Raw genomic sequence first — 24,843 nt, 5'->3', positions numbered from 1 at the left:
GTAGTGGATTATTCTGTGTCTGTGTCGGTTTGAATCAGACCAAAGATGTTTGTTTTCTACGTTATTTAAGAATAATTCTGATAGAATGCTTGAAAGAGGTGATCCCATGGTCAGTCCTTCATTTTGGATGTAAAACCTGTTTTCAAATTCGAAATAATTTTGTTTTAGAACGGTTTGAGTTAGAGTTATAAGTTCATGCTTAGCTTCTGTTGAAAGTGATGAATTTTTGTCCAAATTGTCTTTAAGCAAGGCTATTGTTTCATCTACGGGAACTTTCGTGAATAAATTCACGACGTCAAATGAAGCTAAAATATAGGAGTCTTTGAGCTTTGCGTCTGATAGTTTGTTCACTAGGTCAACTGTGTTTCTTACGCTGTGATTGTTTTCCAATTTTATCTCATTCCTAATAATTGTGTCTAGTTTTTTGGCGATTTTATAAGTCGGAGCAGGTGTGAAGTTTACCAGAGGTCTAATGGGAATATTGGGCTTGTGAATTTTGGGCAGTCCTCTTAACTGAGGGGCTCTGGGGTTAGTTACTTTAACATTTCTTATATCTTCAGGTGTTAAAAGGTTCTTGCATGACGAAATTATTTGATTGATTTCTTTGGAGAAAGATGGGGTTGGGTCTTTGTGTAAAGTTACAACATTGTTGGTCTCAATGAAGTTCTGGACCTTGCTGACGTAATCGCCTTTGTCTATTATGACCGTCGAGTTTCCCTTATCTGCTTTTGCGATAACAGCATTATTCTGTTGTAACTTGTTCCTAATACTTTGAGCAATTTGTTTCAAGGATTTGTATTTTGACAAATATTTGATTCTAGGTTTGGGGTTGTTCATTAACTTATGGATTTTGTTGGATATCATAGCTCTAGCAGTATCACGTTCGATGTTGTTTTTTAAACACTTAACGGCAGTTTCTGCATTTAATAATTCAGAAATCAAACTGTTTTTTCTATCGTTTGGGAAGTTAAAGTTTAGTCCTTTATTTAGTAGAGACATTTCTTGGTCTGAAAATAGCCACACTCTTAAATAGCCTACATCCTTCCCAACAGAATGATGTATTTTCTCAAATAGAAACTCAAATCCAAAATAAGGTACAAATCAAAAAGAAAACACAATCCAAAAAATTTGACGCTTTAGTAAAGGCACAGATAAAAATTGAAACAATCACATGCAACCACAAGTTCCATCCTAGAGTTGTCAACAAAACAAATATACAATTTTCAGACCAAGAAATGTCTCTACTAAATAAAGGACTAAACTTTAACTTCCCAAACGATAGAAAAAACAGTTTGATTTCTGAATTATTAAATGCAGAAACTGCCGTTAAGTGTTTAAAAAACAACATCGAACGTGATACTGCTAGAGCTATGATATCCAACAAAATCCATAAGTTAATGAACAACCCCAAACCTAGAATCAAATATTTGTCAAAATACAAATCCTTGAAACAAATTGCTCAAAGTATTAGGAACAAGTTACAACAGAATAATGCTGTTATCGCAAAAGCAGATAAGGGAAACTCGACGGTCATAATAGACAAAGGCGATTACGTCAGCAAGGTCCAGAACTTCATTGAGACCAACAATGTTGTAACTTTACACAAAGACCCAACCCCATCTTTCTCCAAAGAAATCAATCAAATAATTTCGTCATGCAAGAACCTTTTAACACCTGAAGATATAAGAAATGTTAAAGTAACTAACCCCAGAGCCCCTCAGTTAAGAGGACTGCCCAAAATTCACAAGCCCAATATTCCCATTAGACCTCTGGTAAACTTCACACCTGCTCCGACTTATAAAATCGCCAAAAAACTAGACACAATTATTAGGAATGAGATAAAATTGGAAAACAATCACAGCGTAAGAAACACAGTTGACCTAGTGAACAAACTATCAGACGCAAAGCTCAAAGACTCCTATATTTTAGCTTCATTTGACGTCGTGAATTTATTCACGAAAGTTCCCGTAGATGAAACAATAGCCTTGCTTAAAGACAATTTGGACAAAAATTCATCACTTTCAACAGAAGCTAAGCATGAACTTATAACTCTAACTCAAACCGTTCTAAAACAAAATTATTTCGAATTTGAAAACAGGTTTTACATCCAAAATGAAGGACTGACCATGGGATCACCTCTTTCAAGCATTCTATCAGAATTATTCTTAAATAACGTAGAAAACAAACATCTTTGGTCTGATTCAAACCGACACAGACACAGAATAATCCACTACAGCAGGTATGTAGATGATACTCTTGTATTATTTAACGGTAACGGCAGACAACTCAATTTACTCCACGCATACCTAAATAGAATACATAAGAACCTACAATTCACCCTCGAAATAGAAAATACAAAATCAATCAACTTCCTGGACGTCACTATAATGAGAAACAATAGCCAATTACAGTTCAAAATCTATAGAAAACCAACGGCCACGGACCAGACTATTCATTCACAATCACACCATCCGCATAACCATAAAATCGCTGCCTACAATAGTTTTGTACACCGCCTACTCTCCATCCCATTGAGCCCAACTGATTATACCGATGAAGTAAATGTCTTAAAACACATCGCAGTCGCCAATGGTTACAACAGTTCCCTAATCGATAAACTGATTAATAAACAACAGAATAAAACCAAGAACCAACCACAAGGCAACAAAAGATACATCAGTGCAGATTATGGTGTTGTGTTAAACCACACCCTAACAAACGAACTTGCTAAAAGAGATGTCGTAGTATCTTTCAAAACAAAGAACAAACTTTCAAACATAATCACTGAGAGAACTATACCAGATTCTGATAAAATTAATAAAACTGGAATTTACAAATTGATATGTGATGATTGTCCCAATTTTTATATAGGTCAGACAGCAAGATCATTTTCCACTAGGTTTAAAGAACACATACCGAAGAAAAACTCAAAATCAGCCTACGCAAACCATCTTACATCCTCCAACCACAATTACACCAACATACATAATAACTTAGAAGTATTACATTTTTGCAACAAAGGGCATTACATGGACACTGTTGAGGAATTCGAAATTTATAAAGCATCAAAAAGTCAACCACAAAACATCCTGAACGAGAAATTGTCATTTGAATCCAACATTATTTATAACACCGCCATCCATATCACCAGTAAGCAGACAAGAAAAGAGCGAGATAAGGATAACACAGGGGTAGGGGTCAACGCTGCCGACACGTGACAGTCGCGACTTACCTTCCACCGGCGCCGTGTCTCGTGAATCAGCGTCTGGTCGACCAGTTTATTAAATGTATTTTCGTGTGTGTCATATCCGTATGTGTGTCCCGTTTATTTATTTGTTTACATTTTTGACGAACTCTACATGAGGGATTAGCAAGACATTCTGGACCTGAAGATGTGCTATTTTTTAAGCACGAAACAGCTGTAGTCATCATACTACTAAACTGATCGTTTTGACAGAAAACAGGTAATTTAAACCTATATTAGTTTATTTATTTAAGTTACCAATGTTAAGGGCAATGTTTGGTCTGCAAAGTTTAATGTTTGAAAGCTCATGGCATGCTAAACTCGTTTAACTCGGCTTGTCAGTTAGAATTGGCCAAGGTTTTAGAATCAAATGCTGTTGTTTAGGAAATCTGGAAACTTAAACGAGTTAAACAATTTTGTTAAAATATAAATTTCAAAGGTTGAGAATGGTCTGCATTTTGTATGACATAAACAGTTATTGTCTTGTATTAGCTTTAATTTGCACAAAGTCTGTCTTTTTTTTCATCAGCATTTATAATTTAAGAGTTTGCATTTTTTATGACTTCCATGTAAGAAAATACACACCATGACTTTGAAATTCGGTAGCTTGTGTCAATCACTGTGTTTTGAAAATGAATCTCTGTAGGACAATAATTTCATTATGTAGCTTGCACATTCCATTGCAATGCTCTGGCATATTTGAGCCTATGCTGTTATTATGGAAAGGGATCAATATATATATTTATTGTTGTTTTTATTGTATCATTTAGTTCCTTGTCTAAAGTCCTTGCTTCATAAACCCTGAATTATTTCAAGGATTGTAAAGTTGCAATGAAATAACTTGTATTACTGGTATTGACTTAATCAAGGTAGCCTTAAGAAATTAGTTAATATATGGCATATCAAGACTATAAAAGCTGAATGGAAAATGAGACAATATCAAATAATAGTTCATTAGTGAGGTTGGAGATATTGTAGGCCTAATGTTTCCAGTAACAACTTGAGATATAGTATAACCCCTCAAATCCTTCACCACAAAACCACGACACTGTCAGAACAGAAATACCCCCGCCGCAGCAGACCTTCCGACTTAGCGAATTTCCGAGCAAATCAAATAGATGTTAAGTTCCATATTTAATCAAAATCAGAACATTTTTATGTGAATTAGCCACACATGAGTAAAATTTTGAAAAAGAGTATTTTGGCGTATGGGAACCCTAACAAAACAGTGATCACAGGATACGGTTGTAATTACGTCTTGATTGGGTACCCAACAAAACACTGGTGATTGGTAACATAGAAAGATGACTACTACTACTGAAGAGGGAGCTAGTAGCTATGAAAATTTGATGTGTTTATTTGTGCATTTTCATCTATTTTCGTCAGTAAGGTGAGCCTGCTGCCAACTTATCCATAAAAAAATGGCCAGAAGACAAAAAAGTGTGGTGAGCAGAATTGAATATAGTGCGGTACCAAACTAACTGTTCTAAAATTGTTCAACTTAAACCTTAAATTTCCAAAATACATTTTGTTTAAGGTAGTAAAGTGGGTTTTAACTTACATGAACACCAATACAAATAAACTTTAATAAACAGTTTATTAAGTCTTACAAAAATAATACAATAATACAATCCTTATCTCTAGTTCAGTCAGCTTTTTCAATAGCTACTTCAGTCTGGATTGGAACGTAAACAGCTCCTTCCTCAGTGAACCTCTTGAATCTTTTCACAGTTTCTTCGCCAAATATAGTTTCCGAAGTTGGGGATTCTGCCAAAATGTTAATCACTGCAAACCTGGCTGCCTTCTCCTGCATTGTCGAGCTCCCTTCTCTATCCAACAGCAGTTCTACCAGACCTGAAATTGTACATAACTAAGTATTTTTACCGTGCTGGGAGGCTTTAAAGTTTAATATAGAACTCGCCTACTAAGATACTACTGATTAAATCCTAAGAAAAGTGAATTAATAAAAAAGTGAAAATGAGTGAATTCAGTAACCTTACAATTAATTAACACTAATTTTGCAGCATCATTAAACAAAGATTCAGGAATTTATTTTTTTACCTAAAATCCACATCTACAAGTAATATCATTCATTAGATCCATTTAAACAAAAAAATAATTCCTGCATAATAAAACACTGGATTTATTTGCAATCACGAGGGCAAAACAAATTCATAATAAACACCAACAATGATTAAATATTAAATAAAATAACACACTCCTGAATCAACTTTTCATCTTCCCATAATTCTGGGATTGCTTTGCCTTACCTAGTATGTAGTATGTCATGTAACGGCTGCTCTGCCAGCGCCTATAGCAACAGAAGTGTTGCCAACATAATGTCAGGGAAGGGCTGACACACCATATCTACCACACAAATCATCACTTACCTGGTGTGTCATGTACCAGTCTGACTCCACTGCTGCTCTGCCAGCACCTGTAGCAACAGCAGTGTTGCCAACTTCATGTCAGGGAAGAGCTGACACAACATAACCAGACAAATCATCACTTACCTGGTGTGTCATGTACCAGTCTGACTCCACGGCTGCTCTGCCAGCACCTGTAGCAACAGCAGTGTTGCCAACTTCATGTCAGGGAAGAGCTGACACAACATAACCAGACAAATCATCACTTACCTGGTGTGTCATGTACCAGTCTGACTCCACTGCTGCTCTGCCAGCACCTGTAGCAACAGCAGTGTTGCCAACTTCATGTCAGGGAAGAGCTGACACAACATAACCAGACAAATCATCACTTACCTGGTGTGTCATGTACCAGTCTGACTCCACGGCTGCTCTGCCAGCACCTGTAGCAACAGCAGTGTTGCCAACTTCATGTCAGGGAAGAGCTGACACAACATAACCAGACAAATCATCACTTACCTGGTGTGTCATGTACCAGTCTGACTCCACTGCTGCTCTGCCAGCACCTGTAGCAACAGCAGTGTTGCCAACTTCATGTCAGGGAAGAGCTGACACAACATAACCAGACAAATCATCACTTACCTGGTGTGTCATGTACCAGTCTGACTCCACTGCTGCTCTGCCAGCACCTGTAGCAACAGCAGTGTTGCCAACTTCATGTCAGGGAAGAGCTGACACACCATATCCAGACAAATCATCACTTACCTGGTGTGTCATGTACCAGTCTGACTCCACTGCTGCTCTGCCAGCACCTGTAGCAACAGCAGTGTTGCCAACTTCATGTCAGGGAAGAGCTGACACAACATATCCAGACAAATCATCACTTACCTGGTGTGTCATGTACCAGTCTGACTCCACTGCTGCTCTGCCAGCACCTGTAGCAACAGCAGTGTTGCCAACTTCATGTCAGGGAAGAGCTGACACACCATATCCAGACAAATCATCACTTACCTGGTGTGTCATGTACCAGTCTGACTCCACTGCTGCTCTGCCAGCACCTGTAGCAACAGCAGTGTTGCCAACTTCATGTCAGGGAAGAGCTGACACACCATATCCAGACAAATCATCACTTACCTGGTGTGTCATGTATCAGTCTCTGACTCCACTGCTGCTCTGCCAGCACCTGTAGCAACAGCAGTGTTGCCAACTTCATGTCAGGGAAGAGCTGACACAACATAACCAGACAAATCATCACTTACCTGGTGTGTCATGTACCAGTCTGACTCCACTGCTGCTCTGCCAGCACCTGTAGCAACAGCAGTGTTGCCAACTTCATGTCAGGGAAGAGCTGACACAACATAACCAGACAAATCATCACTTACCTGGTGTGTCATGTACCAGTCTGACTCCACTGCTGCTCTGCCAGCACCTGTAGCAACAGCAGTGTTGCCAACTTCATGTCAGGGAAGAGCTGACACAACATAACCAGACAAATCATCACTTACCTGGTGTGTCATGTACCAGTCTGACTCCACTGCTGCTCTGCCAGCACCTGTAGCAACAGCAGTGTTGCCAACTTCATGTCAGGGAAGAGCTGACACAACATAACCAGACAAATCATCACTTACCTGGTGTGTCATGTACCAGTCTGACTCCACGGCTGCTCTGCCAGCACCTGTAGCAACAGCAGTGTTGCCAACTTCATGTCAGGGAAGAGCTGACACAACATAACCAGACAAATCATCACTTACCTGGTGTGTCATGTACCAGTCTGACTCCACTGCTGCTCTGCCAGCACCTGTAGCAACAGCAGTGTTGCCAACTTCATGTCAGGGAAGAGCTGACACAACATAACCAGACAAATCATCACTTACCTGGTGTGTCATGTACCAGTCTGACTCCACTGCTGCTCTGCCAGCACCTGTAGCAACAGCAGTGTTGCCAACTTCATGTCAGGGAAGAGCTGACACAACATAACCAGACAAATCATCACTTACCTGGTGTGTCATGTACCAGTCTGACTCCACGGCTGCTCTGCCAGCACCTGTAGCAACAGCAGTGTTGCCAACTTCATGTCAGGGAAGAGCTGACACAACATAACCAGACAAATCATCACTTACCTGGTGTGTCATGTACCAGTCTGACTCCACTGCTGCTCTGCCAGCACCTGTAGCAACAGCAGTGTTGCCAACTTCATGTCAGGGAAGAGCTGACACAACATAACCAGACAAATCATCACTTACCTGGTGTGTCATGTACCAGTCTGACTCCACTGCTGCTCTGCCAGCACCTGTAGCAACAGCAGTGTTGCCAACTTCATGTCAGGGAAGAGCTGACACAACATAACCAGACAAATCATCACTTACCTGGTGTGTCATGTACCAGTCTGACTCCACGGCTGCTCTGCCAGCACCTGTAGCAACAGCAGTGTTGCCAACTTCATGTCAGGGAAGAGCTGACACAACATAACCAGACAAATCATCACTTACCTGGTGTGTCATGTACCAGTCTGACTCCACTGCTGCTCTGCCAGCACCTGTAGCAACAGCAGTGTTGCCAACTTCATGTCAGGGAAGAGCTGACACACCATATCCAGACAAATCATCACTTACCTGGTGTGTCATGTACCAGTCTGACTCCACGGCTGCTCTGCCAGCACCTGTAGCAACAGCAGTGTTGCCAACTTCATGTCAGGGAAGAGCTGACACAACATAACCAGACAAATCATCACTTACCTGGTGTGTCATGTATCAGTCTCTGACTCCATTGCTGCTCTGCCAGCACCTGTAGCAACAGCAGTGTTGCCAACTTGATGTCAGGGAAGAGCTGACACAACATAACCAGACAAATCATCACTTACCTGGTGTGTCATGTACCAATCTCTGACTCCACGGCTGCTCTGCCAGCACCTGTAGCAACAGCAGTGTTGCCAACTTCATGTCAGGGAAGAGCTGACACACCATAACCAGACAAATCATCACTTACCTGGTGTGTCATGTACCAATCTCTGACTCCACGGCTGCTCTAGGGGATCATCTCATAACTCCAAGGTTTCACAACTCCAAGTGATCATAACTCCAAAGTTTCATAAGTCCAAGAGATCATAACTCCAAATTATATTTAATCCAAAGTTTCACAACTACAAGTACCCGAAAAGGGATAATTTCATTACTCCAAGAAAAATATAAGTGCAAGTGATCATAACTCCAAAGTTTCATAAGTCCAAGATATCATAACTCCAAAGTTTCATAAGTCCAAGTAAAAATTAAGCCAGAATCTCATAATTCCAAAAGTTGAGTGGAGTCTCATATCTCCAAGTGGAATGTGTAGTACAGTCAGCGCCACAAGTTCCTGCGCTGTCCGCTCCGCTGTAATACTGTCAGCAGCCTTTGCCGCATCATTGTATCTATATACCTACCGTCGCCTGTCAAACGATTATGTAATTTTGTTATATACTTACAGATTAATTAATTGCTATACTTCTTACTTCTATGCTAAAGGTACTTTAACCTTTAACTACTCGCGCGGGTTTTACTAACGTATGTACTCGCGTGGGGTGTTTTTGACACCCCGTTATTACATATTTGTTATAATTGTATTAACACTAATAATTGGTAAATAACATTTGTTGTTGTTATTTAAGTTTATTTTACTGTATACTGTTTCCAATATGAAAGAGTTATTTATTTTACGTTATACAATGTAAATAATATATTTCTTTTACCAACTGCAATTTGTGTGTATTTGGTCAAGTTTTGCATATAAACCTGTTGTATTAAAAAAATATGTATTTTGTCATTGAACTGTTTGATATTGAATAACTAGCATATGTACTACCCGGAAAATATATAATTTTTAAAAGATTATGTTATGTCTGTGAATGGTAAAGGTATTATTTTTCCCTAAAATGTACTACTAAAAAAACAGTTTTTATGGGGGGGGAACGTAATACACACAAGTTTTGTGCAAACAAATTTATTTATATGTCAAAAACACTTTTTTGTTATCGAAATAAATGTAAATAAAAAATGTCCTTTCATTACTTTTAGAGTCTTTCGCAAAAAGAAAAACATTACCTTATACAGGAACTTGTACTTTTTACGAAACATTAACACTCACGTGGGGAGTTGAAAACACCCTATACTTTGTAATACACATGTTTTAACTTTACATTTCAGGTAATTTACACTAGGTGTACAATGCAGTTGTCTGCTTGCAATATTGAGCAGATAGCAGGGGGGGGGGGGAAGGGTGCTTAAATCCAAACACTCACTGAATACAGTTATAGCTCATATTTCTTTATACACATTTTAACGTTATAACGGCTTATGCAATTTTTTTAACAATAATGGGCGTGTAAGTGTACATTTTTATCCACTTTCCAAAACAGGCTCAACCTAACCACCTTGCTGGAGCAGCTCGGGCACTCGCCGAGAATTCCAGAACATGAAAGGATCCATAATGTCATATGGGTTCAAGTTATGCCCAAATGTTACAGGACCACTTTTGTTAGCTGTATTGTTCTACACATTTTAATTTTCTAACTCTTCTCTAGAGTCATTATTAAAATAATTAATTAATATTTTCGTAATGAGCGACATTTCCTGCCTGTAGGCTAAACGAAACGTGATAGACTCTACTCTACGTATATCTATCTAATTAATACGCGAACACAAAGTTTGTCGGTTGAACTCCTCTGTCATTTCTTAACCGATTTTATCCATTGACGTATCATTGGAAAGAGCTGTCGCGTAGATTTGCAAACTGGCCTTGAACTGGATTTGAACAAGTCCCTTGGGCTCTACCCCAGTGGCTTTAAAGGTTCCCATGTTATCCTTATGAAGATCATAAATGTTTAAATTTTGATCAGCTGTATAATTTAATTGCTGTCAATATTTAAGCCGCATTTCAAAAAAAAGTGTCATACAAAAATTAGATCTTTAAAAAATAAATCATTGAAAGAACCCATTTGCAACTTATAGAAACATTAAAAGTCATAGAACACCCCCTAGTAGAAGAAATAGAGATAATATTTTTTTAAAGAATTAACTATCGTCATTAGCCTGTATAATGGAGAACACCTACAAGATTCAGATTTCTACAAACTATGAACGAGGGTTAGCCGAAGTGCTACAAATTTTATTAGGAAACATGGACTTAACTTTGTGATTATTGCAGAGGAAAGCCCTCTAAAGCCAAATAAATCTGGTACGCCAATGACATTAATCTATGTTTTCATAAAAGTCAAGCAATTTTAATAATAGCCTATGAAAATATCCAAGAGCCCCTTACCAACATTTTACTGAAGGCTTTTAATTATTATTCATATAATGCTAAGGGAAACAAAAATCAACTGAACAACAGAAGGTCTTTAACTTTGCATTTCTCAGGTAAATATAACTAACGTTATTGCAACTAAACAAAAAATACACCAATTGAACAAATAAAATTGTGACAGACAACAGGAAGTCCTTATGGTGATGAAAACAGATTCTATCCTTATTAAAGAATTACTTAAATTTGTAAACTTACTGCTGGCGACAAGGGTGGTAGCATGCATAGGTTTATCAATAACGAAGATAAACATGGACAACCTTATGCGGCTATAAGTCAGGAAATGATTGTAGAAAACATTAAAAAGCAATAACAGGTTATGAAACATGATAAAATATTTACAGGAAATGTTGATTACTGTTATGTACATCGTGAGTATCTCCATATGATACACACCAGTAAGCTTTGAGTTGACTCTTTTAAACTCATTGTAAATATTACTGTTATTGTTTTGAAATAATTTCTGTAATACCAGTACCTTGCTCGAATTCGAGCAAAATGTACACTAGTTAGTATTGGTAACAGATTCCTTACTCCCATAAACATATGGTTTGACGCCACAAACAAATTAATTGGACAATCCGTTCTCTACAAATTATTTAAGTATCATCCACTTATTAGCGCTTGTAACATAAATAGCTCCATAATATCATATTTTAATTTGTCTAAAAAATGTAACAAAAAAGGAACGGATGGTGTTTTTGGCCTATAGGGCTCTCAAAACAAAAATTAATTCGGTCCGGGTCCAGGTCTTACATGAGCACTACGGTAATAGCTTATTCCCTATATGGGAAATTAGCTAAAACACACAACTGATATTGCTTACATATGTTGTGTATACAATTAAAGGGAGCACTTGGCTAAAAATATGAAAAAAATAAAAATTTTTTATTTATTTTTTATTTAAAAGAATGGACTTTTCTGAATAAAATGGCGTTTATTTTATTACAATATCTCAATTAAAAGTGCTAAAATATTTTTTTTACAAATGTACGCAGGGTTGATTGTTGTGCTCAAGGGTCGTCTTTATTGTTCGTTTTCCGAAAATCAATATTTTCAAACTTTATGTACCTTTTTCTCAAAAACCACTTATGCCATTTCCTTGAAATTTTTTCCCCAGGTACATCTATATGAAATGTATAAATGTAAGTAAAATTAATGTCATAAGTCATATAATAATAAATTTAAAAATTTAAGAAATATAAAAAATAATTCTTTTTTTGGACGTTTCTATGGATACAAAAAAAAATTACTTCTAATATTTAATGGGTAACTAGTTTACTTCTATTTGTGTAGTTTACTTCTATTTGTGTAACAAAGTATAAGGTTTAAAGAGAAAAAAAAAATCAAAATGATATCTCATATAGTTTTTGAGAAAAAGGTACTTTTGTTAACATGGTTGGGCATAGGGCCAAGTGGTCCCCTATTATCTCCATACCATATTTTTTGTTATAGCAATTGTTATAATTGTCATACCAAAACCATAGAGTTTTGATGAAGAATTATGTGTACCAACTAGGGAAACAAAGAGGTGTGTGGTCTCTGTTAAAAATTTTTAACATTTGCCCGTCCACATAAGACTACAGATCTGTGCGTGTAACGTATCCAGCAAAGCAAGGGATGAGCCAGTACTACAGTACGAAGGTGAACAGTACTGATAAAATGTTTGCGGCAGTTAACAGAATCCCACTAATTTTACTATATACTTTCGATTATTATTACTATTATCTCTCTTGTGAAGTTTACAAAAATAAATTTCACTGGCTATTAGAATAGCCTACATTAAATTATGTTTCTTAAATAAGATCCTTCTTGTGTCTGCTTATTTATTCTCCTTATTGGTATGACAAGTATTAGCTATATCTATATATTAATAGGCAAATATGTTTCTTTAAGACCCTTTTCTCAGCTCGTGTGCATCGCAAGGAAAATCTACGCATACTGTTAGAAACATATTTTCCTGTAGATAACCAGAACAACTTAATAAATTAAAAAAATGATGAAAAATAAGTACGAAAACGAATTTAACATAAACAAAAAAACTAACATTTGGATTATGAGTTAAAATTCTGGTGACGCAATAACAACGATAAATATACAGAAAATCAAAACAAATTGAAGACTGGTACACAATCATCACATGTTTGATTTTCAGCGTGGGATAAATATAGATAAGTTCATATTTTATTTGGATTGTGGTCGAGTTTTGACCACTGGACGACATCAATTCTTATATTAAAGTACCTAACTCATTAAGGTACTTAAATAATACCTAAATGATAAATACCTTCTATTTAACTCAAATAAAACAATCTGGTATTAAGTATAGATGTATTTACTCAAAAACATATTTCTATGATAATTTAGTCTCGAAATCCAAATGTTTAGACCTATCTATAGATTATATTCGCTTGTTTGGATCATACAAATGTAGATAGTATTTTTAAAATTTTGAATATGGTATTTTTTTATTAAACCCATTATGCACTACAGACATTTTGCGTACAATTTACTTTGCTAACATACACTCTCATATTTGTTTCGGAATAAAGATTTATGAGGGAACAAGTAATTGTAACTATAATCAAATTTTATATTTACAAATGAATGCTACAAGATGAAACCTTAACCTGGATTAATCCTGTGTAAATTTTTTCCGAAAAATAGGAGATGAAAAATAGTGGAAAAAAGGCACTACGACTTATTTGAGTTGTGCACCACGAATATTATGTGGAAAAAATTTCGAAATTTCGTACATACAGCTGAAGAAGTTAAGACTAAATATTTTTCATAGTTTAGAAATTTTAAAACTTGAACTAATACTGTATTTCCTTAATATTGTTGTTGGAAGACGGCAATTGCTAAAATACCGTACGCGTAAACTAATTCATTCATACCTCGTGGTGGTCATCTAAGTCGATTATTGGACAAACTAAAAGTCTTACGAAAAAATGTTTGGAACAAAAATTGAAGAACATCTTATTATCTATACTTTTCTCGCTGAAAGTTTTCATCTGACCAAAAAATAAAAAAAATCCTCGCTCACTTACTTTTTCATGTTTACATTGAACAACCTTTTCATATTTTCCATTATAAAACATTAATCATCTGCACGAACTAAATTGTATTTATATAGTATTAAACATCAGTTTACGCTGAATTTAAATATGTAAATTTCATCCTCTCACTATTTTTGTATTACAATTTAGACGAACGTGCAAAGCGACAGGGAACGCACCACTTCAAATAGTCTCGCCAACATCGGAAACTCTCTTGCAGCATGTGTGTGTAATGGGTGCGTGTGTGTGCGTACGTTATCGTTTCCTGCACGGACTGTACCCATTGTCACTTGGAGTTATGACACTTGGTGTTATGAACCCTTGGAGTTATGAAACTTGGACTTGTGGTCCTTGCAAATCTGTACGTTTGGAGTTATGAAATTTTGTATTTTAATTTACTTGGTTTTATTTTAACTTGGACTTATGAATCTTGGAGTTATGAACGCTTGGAGTTATGAAACTTGGTCTTATGATATTTTGGTTTTAATTTACTTGGACATAATTTTACTTGGAGTTATGAAATGTTGTATTTAAAAGTACTTGGAGTTATGAAAACTTGGAGTTATGAACCTCACCCTGCTCTAGCACCTGTAGCAACAGAAGTGTTGCCAACCACACAAATCATCACTTACCTGGTGTGTCATGTATCAGTCTCTGACTCCACGGCTGCTCTGCCAGCACCTGTAGCAACAGCATTGTTGCCAACTTGATGTCAGGGAAGGGCTGACACACCATATCTACCACATGAATCATCACTTACCTGGTGTGTCATGTATAAGTCTCTGACTCCACGGCTGCTCTGCCAGCACCTGTAGCAACAGCATTGTTGCCAACTTGATGTCAGGGAAGGGCTGACACACCATATCTACCACATGAATCATCACTTACCTGGTGTGTCATGTATAAGTCTCTGACTCCACGGCTGCTCTGCCAGCACCTGTAGCAACAGCATTGTTGCCAACTTGATGTCAGGGAAGGGCTGACACACCATATCTACCACATGAATCATCACTTACCTGGTGTGTCATGTATAAGTCTCTGACTCCACGGCTGCTCTGCCAGCACCTGTAGCAACAGCATTGTTGCCAACTTGATGTCAGGGAAGGGCTGACACACCATATCTACCACATGAATCATCACTTACCTGGTGTGTCATGTATAAGTCTCTGACTCCACGGCTGCTCTGCCAGCACCTGTACCAACAGCATTGTTGCCAACTTGATGTCAGGGAAGGGCTGACACGCCATATCTACCACATGAATCATCACTTACCTGGTGTGTCATGTATAAGTCTCTGACTCCACGGCTGCTCTGCCAGCACCTGTACCAACAGCATTGTTGCCAACTTGATGTCAGGGAAGGGCTGACACACCATATCTACCACATGAATCATCACTTACCTGGTGTGTCATGTATAAGTCTCTGACTCCACGGCTGCTCTGCCAGCACCTGTAGCAACAGCATTGTTGCCAACTTGATGTCAGGGAAGGGCTGACACACCATATCTACCACATGAATCATCACTTACCTGGTGTGTCATGTATAAGTCTCTGACTCCACGGCTGCTCTGCCAGCACCTGTACCAACAGCATTGTTGCCAACTTGATGTCAGGGAAGGGCTGACGTGCCATATCAACTATGTGAGTCATCACCTGTGCTGGTGGACCCATCTCTGTGAACCACTCCTCCAATATCCCAAGAAGCTCTGACTCTTGTTCACTGAGCTGTAAAAGTTTTGTTAGAAGTAATAATACAATAGAGCTGCAGCTGAGTGGATCTAGTGCTCATCTGATACCAGGTTACGAGTTTATATGACTTAAAACATTGATTTGGACCACTTTCTCTTAAAAGCATATGAAATTCTATCTTATAAACTGACACCAGCATAGAGAAAAAAAATATCCCAGTTATTCTTGGTTAGGGTATTCCTTGTTATAGAACCAAATAATCTTTAACTTTAAGCTATAATATCATAAACTGACACCAGCATAGAGAAAAAAAATATCCCAGTTATTCTTGGTTAGGGTTTTCCTTGTTTTAGAACCAAATCATCTTTAACTTTAAGCTATAATATCATTTGTTAAAAACTCATCCTCCAGTCACAATTCACCTTCTGAGGAGTCAGTGTTATAGAAATCTAATCTAACGTCATAATTAAATTAAAGGGTCTATGTTTTCAGAATTTTTACTTCAGGCGGAGTCGGGTATTTTATATTCAAATATTTTAATTTATGCCTATATAAATTTAAAATATATATAACACTAGGCCTACAACCAATTTATACTTAGGCTATTCTATTTTATATGATCCCTGGAACATCTGCGGTATTTGCAAAATCCTAAACATCTTCTAGGGTCACGGCGAAATCTTGAAAGTCTTTTGTGGTCATGGCAATATCGTATTCATCTTCTGCGGTCACTTTGAAATCTTTCGCATTATGCCGACTTTTTGGTCTCTTAGGATTGCGGTTAAACCGTGAGTATAGGCCTGATCCTGGAGAAATCGTCAATTTCTGATGCACTTTCTCGCTGACACTTTCTTTGAAAGCAAAATTAAAAGCTCGGGACAGCTCTATCCCAAACCGTCCGAAACTGATCCCTTGAGCCAACTGTTGACCTAACCTAAAAATATCAGGGAACTGCAAAACTCTATAGGTAGTTAATTCATATAAGGAGCACTTCCTTCCTCTTTCATTGGGAGCCTATTTGTGTTCTCCTCCTAAGCAAGTAATTTTGTAGATGTGTGCAGGTAGTGAAATTTCATTTTGGATCAGATACGAGTCGGATAGTTACTGCTCGGTTCGGATCGGATATTTTTGGGTTTGGACCGAACAACATCCAAATACTTAATAAAGGAATAGGTTGGTAATAAAAGCTTATAATATATATATATCAAACCAATCAAACACTGCAATACAGTGTAAATAAACATTAATATAATGATTTGCATTTTTCATCAACAATATACAGTATTGCACAATCATGGTGCAATATTTATTATTTTATAAATCAGTTACATATTATATTGATTGATGTTGCATTATTTTTTGTATGGTTATGGTTTAGAAGGTTTTCGGTTCAAAACGTCTAAATAGGCTACATAGCCTATCCAAAAAATTTGGATATAACAGATTAAGTCTCATATTTAATTTGCAACCAGATTTTTCGGATACCTTTAAAATTTTGTACAAAAATACTACGAGAATAAATTACCATCAAAACCTTTGAAACAATAAAATAAATACTGTACTTCTTCATAAGTGGGATAAACATTTTATTACTTTTGTTCTGGTCTTTACATGGACAATTTCCTTCAAATTAACATTAACATCTTTTTTAGTGCATAAATTTAATTGATTTTATACACACCGAAAAAAGTCAAAGCCTAGAGAAATGATTGTGAAAAATGTGAGAAGGTTGGCAATATCTACCTCTAATCTAAGAAGGTTGGCCAAACTGTTCAAGCCTCGAACCCTGCTTTCTGAAGGCCACTTTAAAACTATTTCATCCAATTTCTTCATTACACCCTTCATTACAGTTCCTAAAACATCAAAGACCAATTAATGTATGAAAATAATTAATCTAACATGGTAAAGCACTTCAACAAAATCATATTTTGCGGTTGTTTAGCAGATATTTTTTTCTTAATTTTAAACCGCATCAGACCAAAGGTATGAGGAAAGTAAATAAACCTTACATTATCATACTGCTTTTAGTAGAAGGGATTCTCCACTACAGACAAAGTGCCTCTCACCTGAGATGTGTATTTTTGTGTTTTGGAGACCGATCTAACTACAATTAAAATGGGCTCAAAGTATCACAGCATTATCACTAGCTAGATAGTAATTGGTGACTCTGAAATTTGTGCTTTAACTTCTGGATCAGCTCCACCCTCAAACTAACCTGTAAGATTGTCACTGAACATGACAATAAATTAAATTCATATTCCAAAACAAATTTTGGATGGATTCATGTGAAAATGAGATCAGTTTTCTTTCCTCATAGGCAAGATTTATTTTTTTGAATCTTGACAGAAACTATTTTACATCTACCTAACGTCACAATTAATTTTCAAAATTGGCATGAAAACTTCTGTTATGTGCTAAGTTTTGAAAAATGTGTTTACTCGTAAGTATGCAACACTAATTACAACAGCAACGTTACCTTGCTTGTGAAGTGTCCGCTTGCCAGCAGGAGTAGTCCCTATGAACCCAATGGTCTCTAAGGCCACACACACTAAACTTTGGTCGTCGCTGTTCAATGTTTTGAAGATAGTTTCTATAGCTCTTGGATAGTCCCGAAATGTCTCTTGGGGTCGCAGTTGAGCAACATTGCCAAAAAACTTGATCAAACCTAAAAAATCGAAGTTTAAATGTTTCTACAGTCAGTTCAAGAAATAATATAACTAGTACCTGTGCTATCAGGAATGGATGGGAATAAGTTGGCTAAAAAGGTAGCAAAAATAAACTCAGTTTCAGACTCAGCTTTAGCTGTACAGGCCAGGCAAAATAATACCAAGCTGTTACTGTGTATCCTTGATGTTCATCCCATTTTGACCCATTAAAATCATCCCTATATTTTTGGTACTTTTACTTACTTAAGGGACACCTTGTATACTCTTGTAATAATTTGTATGTTTTGCCACTATTATCGTCTTAAAAAGTTATTACTTTTTTTTTATTCACCCTGTATTTTAACTTCATGCGTTACTTACTAGTTCAAAAGTCATCAAAATATGTAAACTAAAATAAAAGAAAAATCACCTGAAAGCACTAGTGATGCCAAAGGATTATTCTCAATATTGTTTATCTGAGTGGAAAGATGATGCACAACTCCGTGCGACTCCAAATAACCAAAACCATGGTACGTCAGAGCCAACTTGGTGATAAACTCCAACGTGTTGAGCAAAAGAAGCACATCGTCTTTTTTGAGTTCTGAGAGCAGACTCTCCAAGATGTTGCTGGCCTTGCTCGCCTCCAAGCCCGGTATTGAATTGACACTGATTTCAACCGCAATCTGTTTAAACACACAGATGGTTCAATGTGTTAAATCTAATTTTGAATAAAAAATCAAATGAGTATATTCAGACGAAAAACAAATAAAATATATACCTATTTCAATAGACAGTTCAAGGCTAGAATATTAAGCATATATTAAGCATAATATTAAGCCTACTTAGGATGCTCAGACTAGAGTTTAGGTAACTTAAATATTTCTAGCATTTTTATGATAATTTATACATGTACCAACTCAACTAATTCTTCCTTATTAAATTTCAGCTCTTAGGAACTAAGTTAGGGCCTAACTTGCTCCTGAGAATTACGTTCTGAGGAAAGTATAGTTAAATGTTTTGGTAGGAGAAACCTTGTTTTCTACATTGCTTGACCAGTGTAGCCTAGTTTAAATGTTTGGATAAGAAATAGCAGAGTTAGTAAAATAAATGTTTATTTAGCTCTGCTGATTTTATTTGTCACCTGCAATTGCTTATAATAAGTTATATTGTCTGTACCATTTTTTTTTCAAACTAGGCTCTGTTGTCCAAATCCAATTTAAAACGTAAGTAGATGGCAAGAAATGAACAAACTTTTAATTTAAGACACTGATATTACAAGGCCAAACCCCTGTATAAAAACAATTACGTTTATTTCATTACAATGGTCATATTTTAACATAAATATAAAAAAGGACAGGTGTAGAATGGAGTGAGACGCCTTGTGAAGCTATAATATCGACCAAGACCAGATGCTGTATCGTTAATCAGGATCTTCCTTTAATAAGTACAGCACTAGGAGGATTAAACATTAAGGAGAGGACACGCTTGATTTTCGTTGAAGCCCCAGCCCGACCACCCGCCGTACCAGGGGGGGGGGGGGACTGGGGAGGAACTGTGTTCAGAAACTTTACATACCGGTAATAGAATATTTTAGGCTAACCGAACCAGCAACCGAACTCATCAACCAATTAGGACCGTTAGAATTGTCACATTAGAGATTTAGTTACTGAAATAGCAGTCAAGTATTTAAAAGCTTTAGTTTATTTAAGACTACATCATGCGAAAAAAATTAAGAACTTAAATTAGAATCGCAATATTAAAAACCTAACTAAGAGGAAGAATGTATGATTCATGAACAAATACCACGGTAGTAAATTCAACGATGACCAGTTAATATGTTTTTAAATAAACATAACGGTTGAAGGATGAATGTTTTTGTTTATTGCCCTGCTAATATTGTGTTATAAAGTATTGATTATACCATTTATAATCCTATACTCAAATTATAAAGTAATATAAGTACCTATTTGAACTCTTTATGCATAATAAGAAATTAAATAAGTTATGAAACTATAAAATAACTATACGTACCCTACGCTTTGTGGCATCAGGGGATGCGAGGACTGAAACATTTCACTCTTTTTTTACTCAAAGTTTATTTGATATTTCTTAATTTATCAAGCTCTCAAAATATGGCTTAATATGATATAAAACAATCAAAAATTTAATGGCTAGGAAAATTTTTTACTTTTTATGTTCATAATTTAATTGGGGAACGGCTGTGAGTGTAATAAAAGTGAACGGGGCTTTGAATTTTTTCTTGACTTTGGCTATTTCAAATTATCCAGCTAGCACAAAAATGCCTTAAAACTAGCATAAAATGGTATTAAAAATTTTAGAAAATAATTAGGATGCTAATTTAATATTTATTTCATCGTCCAAATTGCAATTTAATTCAAAACCTAATTTTAATAATTTGTTTTAAAAACTGTAAAAATGTAAAAAAGTTAATACGGTTCTTTTTTTTAGTACTTCCATTAAATATTAATAGGTAAATAAATATACTATTATTATTTCTAGAAAGTCTTTGGGAAAATAAATAAATTCATTATTTGTAGGCCTACAGATACATCATATTTATTTCGATATCGTAATTAAAGTAATCATATGTTCAAAGTCCAAGACAGTTCATTCAACTTTGATCTTCACTAGTAAATAATACATATTAGTTTTTGTAGAAATGATTTTCACCATTCGATAGGGAATTTAAGTTACTTTAAGAATGCCATCGGTGAATAACACAGGTGTTTTAGGTTAGCGACAATTTTAATTCGAAACAGCGCACGTCGTGTTTTTCCCTATCTCTACCATGTTATAGCTGCGACTTTTTGCCACTCTACGGCTCCGCGTGCCCCTCTAGAGTTCTGCTAAAGCTGGCTTACTGCAACATGTATATTCATATACTCGGCCCTCTCCTTGTTAATCCTCCTAGGTACAGCAGAGCAGGGTCCAATCTAGGAACCATTAAACAGTACTGGTGTGCCACCAAAATATTCAAACTCCAGTAGCTTTTATACACAAAAAATACTAATAACAAAAACAATAACTTTCCTACCTCATATACGCGGAACCGATTGGTATCGTTTGTTTGTGAGACAGCGGCTAGAGCATGTAGCATGGCTGGGGAGTAGACAGCTGCTAGCCCCGTTGTTGATGAGCCGAGCCTAACTAGGAACTGTATGCTGCTGCGAGCTACTGCCACCTCCTCGTGAGCCACACACTCGGCCACACACAACAGCAACTCCTGCTCCTGACTGAGGCGAGGGGCCAGATCACTCTCACAGGCTGCACGGTTCAACTAGGGGAGAAATATCATAGTAATTAGATTATATATACATGATACCAACACACCATGAAATGTATTTTAATGTGAATGCAACACCCCAATGTCTACCAACTCACCTCTTCAAGAACTAGTTGTTTGACGTCTACATTTGGATGTTTAAGAGCTCGAATCACAGCAACACCATATTGACTCAGAATAACTGCCGGGTCGAGAGCGGATAGAAATGTTTTAAGGACTTCACATGCTAGCTCTATTTGGTTTCTGAAAAAATATTTTTCAGATTTGAAACAATGAAATAATGACTTTTTTCCCAAAATATAAGTTGTTTACATCACAAATCAAATTCACCTTGTTTTGGAACTATGTTGTTACAGTCTCCAGTATTTGTGACAACATAAAATAAAAAAATTACAGTGCATTTAGGTGCACGATAAAATTATTAGGTAAAGTTAACTAGGTATATAATCAATTTTGTAGTTGAGTTGAATGAACGGATGGAAGACTTATTTAAAGGTTGCAATTAACTTAATGTTAAGACACACAAGATAAGCAACAGTTTGAATACTGACTAAAATCAGCTGATTACTACTTTTTCTTTACTTACTGATTGTGAGATTGAAATGATGGAACAAAATTAGATTAATATCAAACAATAAGACCCTAGTAGAAAGAAAATCCAGTATTTGTTCATAATTCTCATCACAGACGTTAGATTAGATTCCCATTCTATCGTAATTCGCAGGATGAACCTTATTCTTACATGCATATATTTGAGCACTGTAAGTTAAAAAGTTAGCCGAAGAGCAACTGACTGAGCACCATTGTGTGTGTGTCCAGGTTCCCTGCTAGGCTACAAGCGACCTTCGAATATGCGACCTGCCCTGTTCTACTTGGCAGGCTTGTTTTGTTATTTTGTTCTGAAATGTTTATTAATTGTTTTGTCCTTATATTATTTATGATTCATGTTTAATAGTCCATAAGCCAATACAACACCGTACCTGACTCCCCATATAATGTGTTATTTTATGTAGCTATGTATTTAAAATTGACGACCTATGGTATTTTGTAATTACTTAACGGCCAATAAAATGTCTTGTCACTGTGAACTACAAACATCCTAAGAACTAAGTTATAGAGTGTTTGAAAGCCATTTTCGATAGGGAGTGTTCAACAACCATCAATAAGACCAGTTAGTGGATAGTAAAGTAAAAGGAGATGGAAAGACGGGTACAGTTTCTTAACTGGGAGCCTACCCTACCATCAAATTAAAATATCGATTAAAAATCAATTAGGCCTAGGCCTGCTAGTCTATGGATATATAGCCTATGAATTATAAAATGAACCTGTTCTTAAACTAACCTAACCAAACTTGGGTACTTTCCTGTTAAAGGGAACATTCATTATTATCGATGATTTTCCAAAATATTGATATTTTTGTTGTTTGATCCCAAATATCAATATTAACAGATTTATCGTTCAGATCTTAACGGTGTGTTTATAATGAATTCGATAACTTAGGGCCTGCTCTTTTAAAGGAGTATTTTTGATTGATCAATAAAAGTGTTGTTAAGTTGTTATGATGTAAGTTCGTCAAAGTTATTATGTTTTATGATACCTACAAATTTTAAGGCCTATTGAGCAAGAAGATTAGGGTACACTTCCACATCTGTTGGCACAAACAACCAAATGAGTAATATTGATTTCGATTGTTTAATTAGATATATCGTTTGGTTAGTTAGGTTAGGTTAACCTTACCCAACTAACCAAACGATATATTGATCGATATTTTCATTTGGTTGCTTGTGCCAACAGATATGGAAGTACCCGAAGATAATATGACCCGAACAATTATTGGCTAGGCCCTATAAGTTATTGTTGTTTGCTCCGCTTCATTGGCAGACCCGAGTTCACACAACACAACTAACTTATCCTAGTTTTAAAAATCAACGAATACTTATAGATTTAAAATGTTTTTGGTCTATGTTTAAGAGTAGGCTATAAAATACAGTCAGGCCAAATTGTATTCATTAGCCTAATACCATTTGAAATTAAATTTAGGCTAAATACAATAACTTATTTAATTTGTTTACTGATTAACCTACTGATATTCCAAACATTACTTACTACCTAAAACAATAATACTAAATAAATAAACACGTGTGTTATGATTAGTCATTGTAAACATAACCTAAACTTACTTAGCTGAACTGTTCAGACAATCAAAGATTTCTGATAAATTCAAACTTGATGTATTGTACTTCAGCTGGCTGGAGTTCAAAACAGAGAGAGCAATTTTTATTTCAGATAAATTACTTATCACATCTTGGTCATGAGAAATATTATAAAATGCCTTCTGAAACCACTCTAAGTTTTTCCCCATGGTTTGTTTTGTTTATAAAACGTGAACGTGAACTTGACCAAAAGCAAATTGAGAATGAGGAGAAGGGACCAAAAAACAAAAACAAAACAAGAAGGGACAACTAACTTTTTGACAGTGTTGCCAACCGACCTCTTTGGTTTTCCCCGCATGAAACTACGGAAATCCTCGATTTTCCTCGCAAGGATTCTATAATTACTCGCAAAATCTTCGATATCATCCAAGATTAAAATCATTTGAAAAGTCCCATGATAAAAGATTTGAAAAGTGACATGATAATATACGTTTCCACGTATTCCTTTTTTTACTAGAGGTGCAAATGACCAAACATACATGATGCATATATATTGTACTTTAAAAATTGGGGCTCTAGTAAATAGTATGAGTATTGGTCTAGCCATAGACCAATCAACACAATGGAATATATTTAGGCCTATCTTTGATTTAACGCATGCATTATATATAACCAATGGTAAAAGTAGGTTTTCCATCCCTGAACCCTGACCCTTGTCAAATCTGAATCTGAATAAGTAGTTCATCTTGGTTAATTTGTGGGTCTGCTGATGCACGGGCCGCGGACTTCGAACTGGCAACGTCGCAAGTGGTGTTGTAACAGCTGAGTTTTTTGGAAGCAACTATTGGTATTTGTGTATTTACGAAAGATTGATTACTGGACTATGACAAAATTGACTCCGCTTAAAAATGTATAGATATAGATTTTAATTCATATTGTTTCAATTTTCAATTCTGTATGAGTTACTTTCAATATTTTAATAAATTTATGTTCATAAATCTATATAATTAATACGCTACATGAAACTTTGTCGGTTGAACTCCTCCGCCATTT

At 36.1% G+C, this 24,843-nt stretch overlaps 1 protein-coding gene across 1 annotated transcript; it reads right to left on the bottom strand.

The window, feature by feature from the left end:
* Window positions 1-4,822: 4,822 nt before the first annotated feature.
* On the bottom strand, window positions 4,823-24,032 carry LOC128992932 (26S proteasome non-ATPase regulatory subunit 5). Its single transcript, XM_054416677.1, has 12 exons — window positions 23,818-24,032; window positions 21,736-21,880; window positions 21,389-21,631; window positions 18,764-19,016; window positions 18,165-18,353; window positions 17,432-17,541; window positions 15,529-15,724; window positions 15,300-15,377; window positions 15,145-15,249; window positions 14,889-14,993; window positions 14,633-14,755; window positions 4,823-5,098 (listed from the first exon to the last, which is right to left on the bottom strand). Exons 1-12 carry the CDS (start codon window positions 23,997-23,999, stop codon window positions 4,890-4,892), a joined length of 1,938 nt encoding a protein of 645 aa, XP_054272652.1. The 5' UTR covers window positions 24,000-24,032; the 3' UTR covers window positions 4,823-4,889.
* Between the last annotated feature and the right edge of the window lie 811 nt (window positions 24,033-24,843).

The sequence above is a fragment of the Macrosteles quadrilineatus genome, unplaced genomic scaffold (assembly GCF_028750875.1).
Source record: "Macrosteles quadrilineatus isolate MER2022 unplaced genomic scaffold, UCM_ALF_1.0 Scaffold_4__1_contigs__length_99947679, whole genome shotgun sequence".
In the NCBI taxonomy this organism is placed as follows: Eukaryota; Metazoa; Arthropoda; class Insecta; order Hemiptera; family Cicadellidae; genus Macrosteles; species Macrosteles quadrilineatus.
Note: the sequence above shows the minus strand (reverse complement) of the source record. Positions and strands in the feature narration are given on the sequence as shown.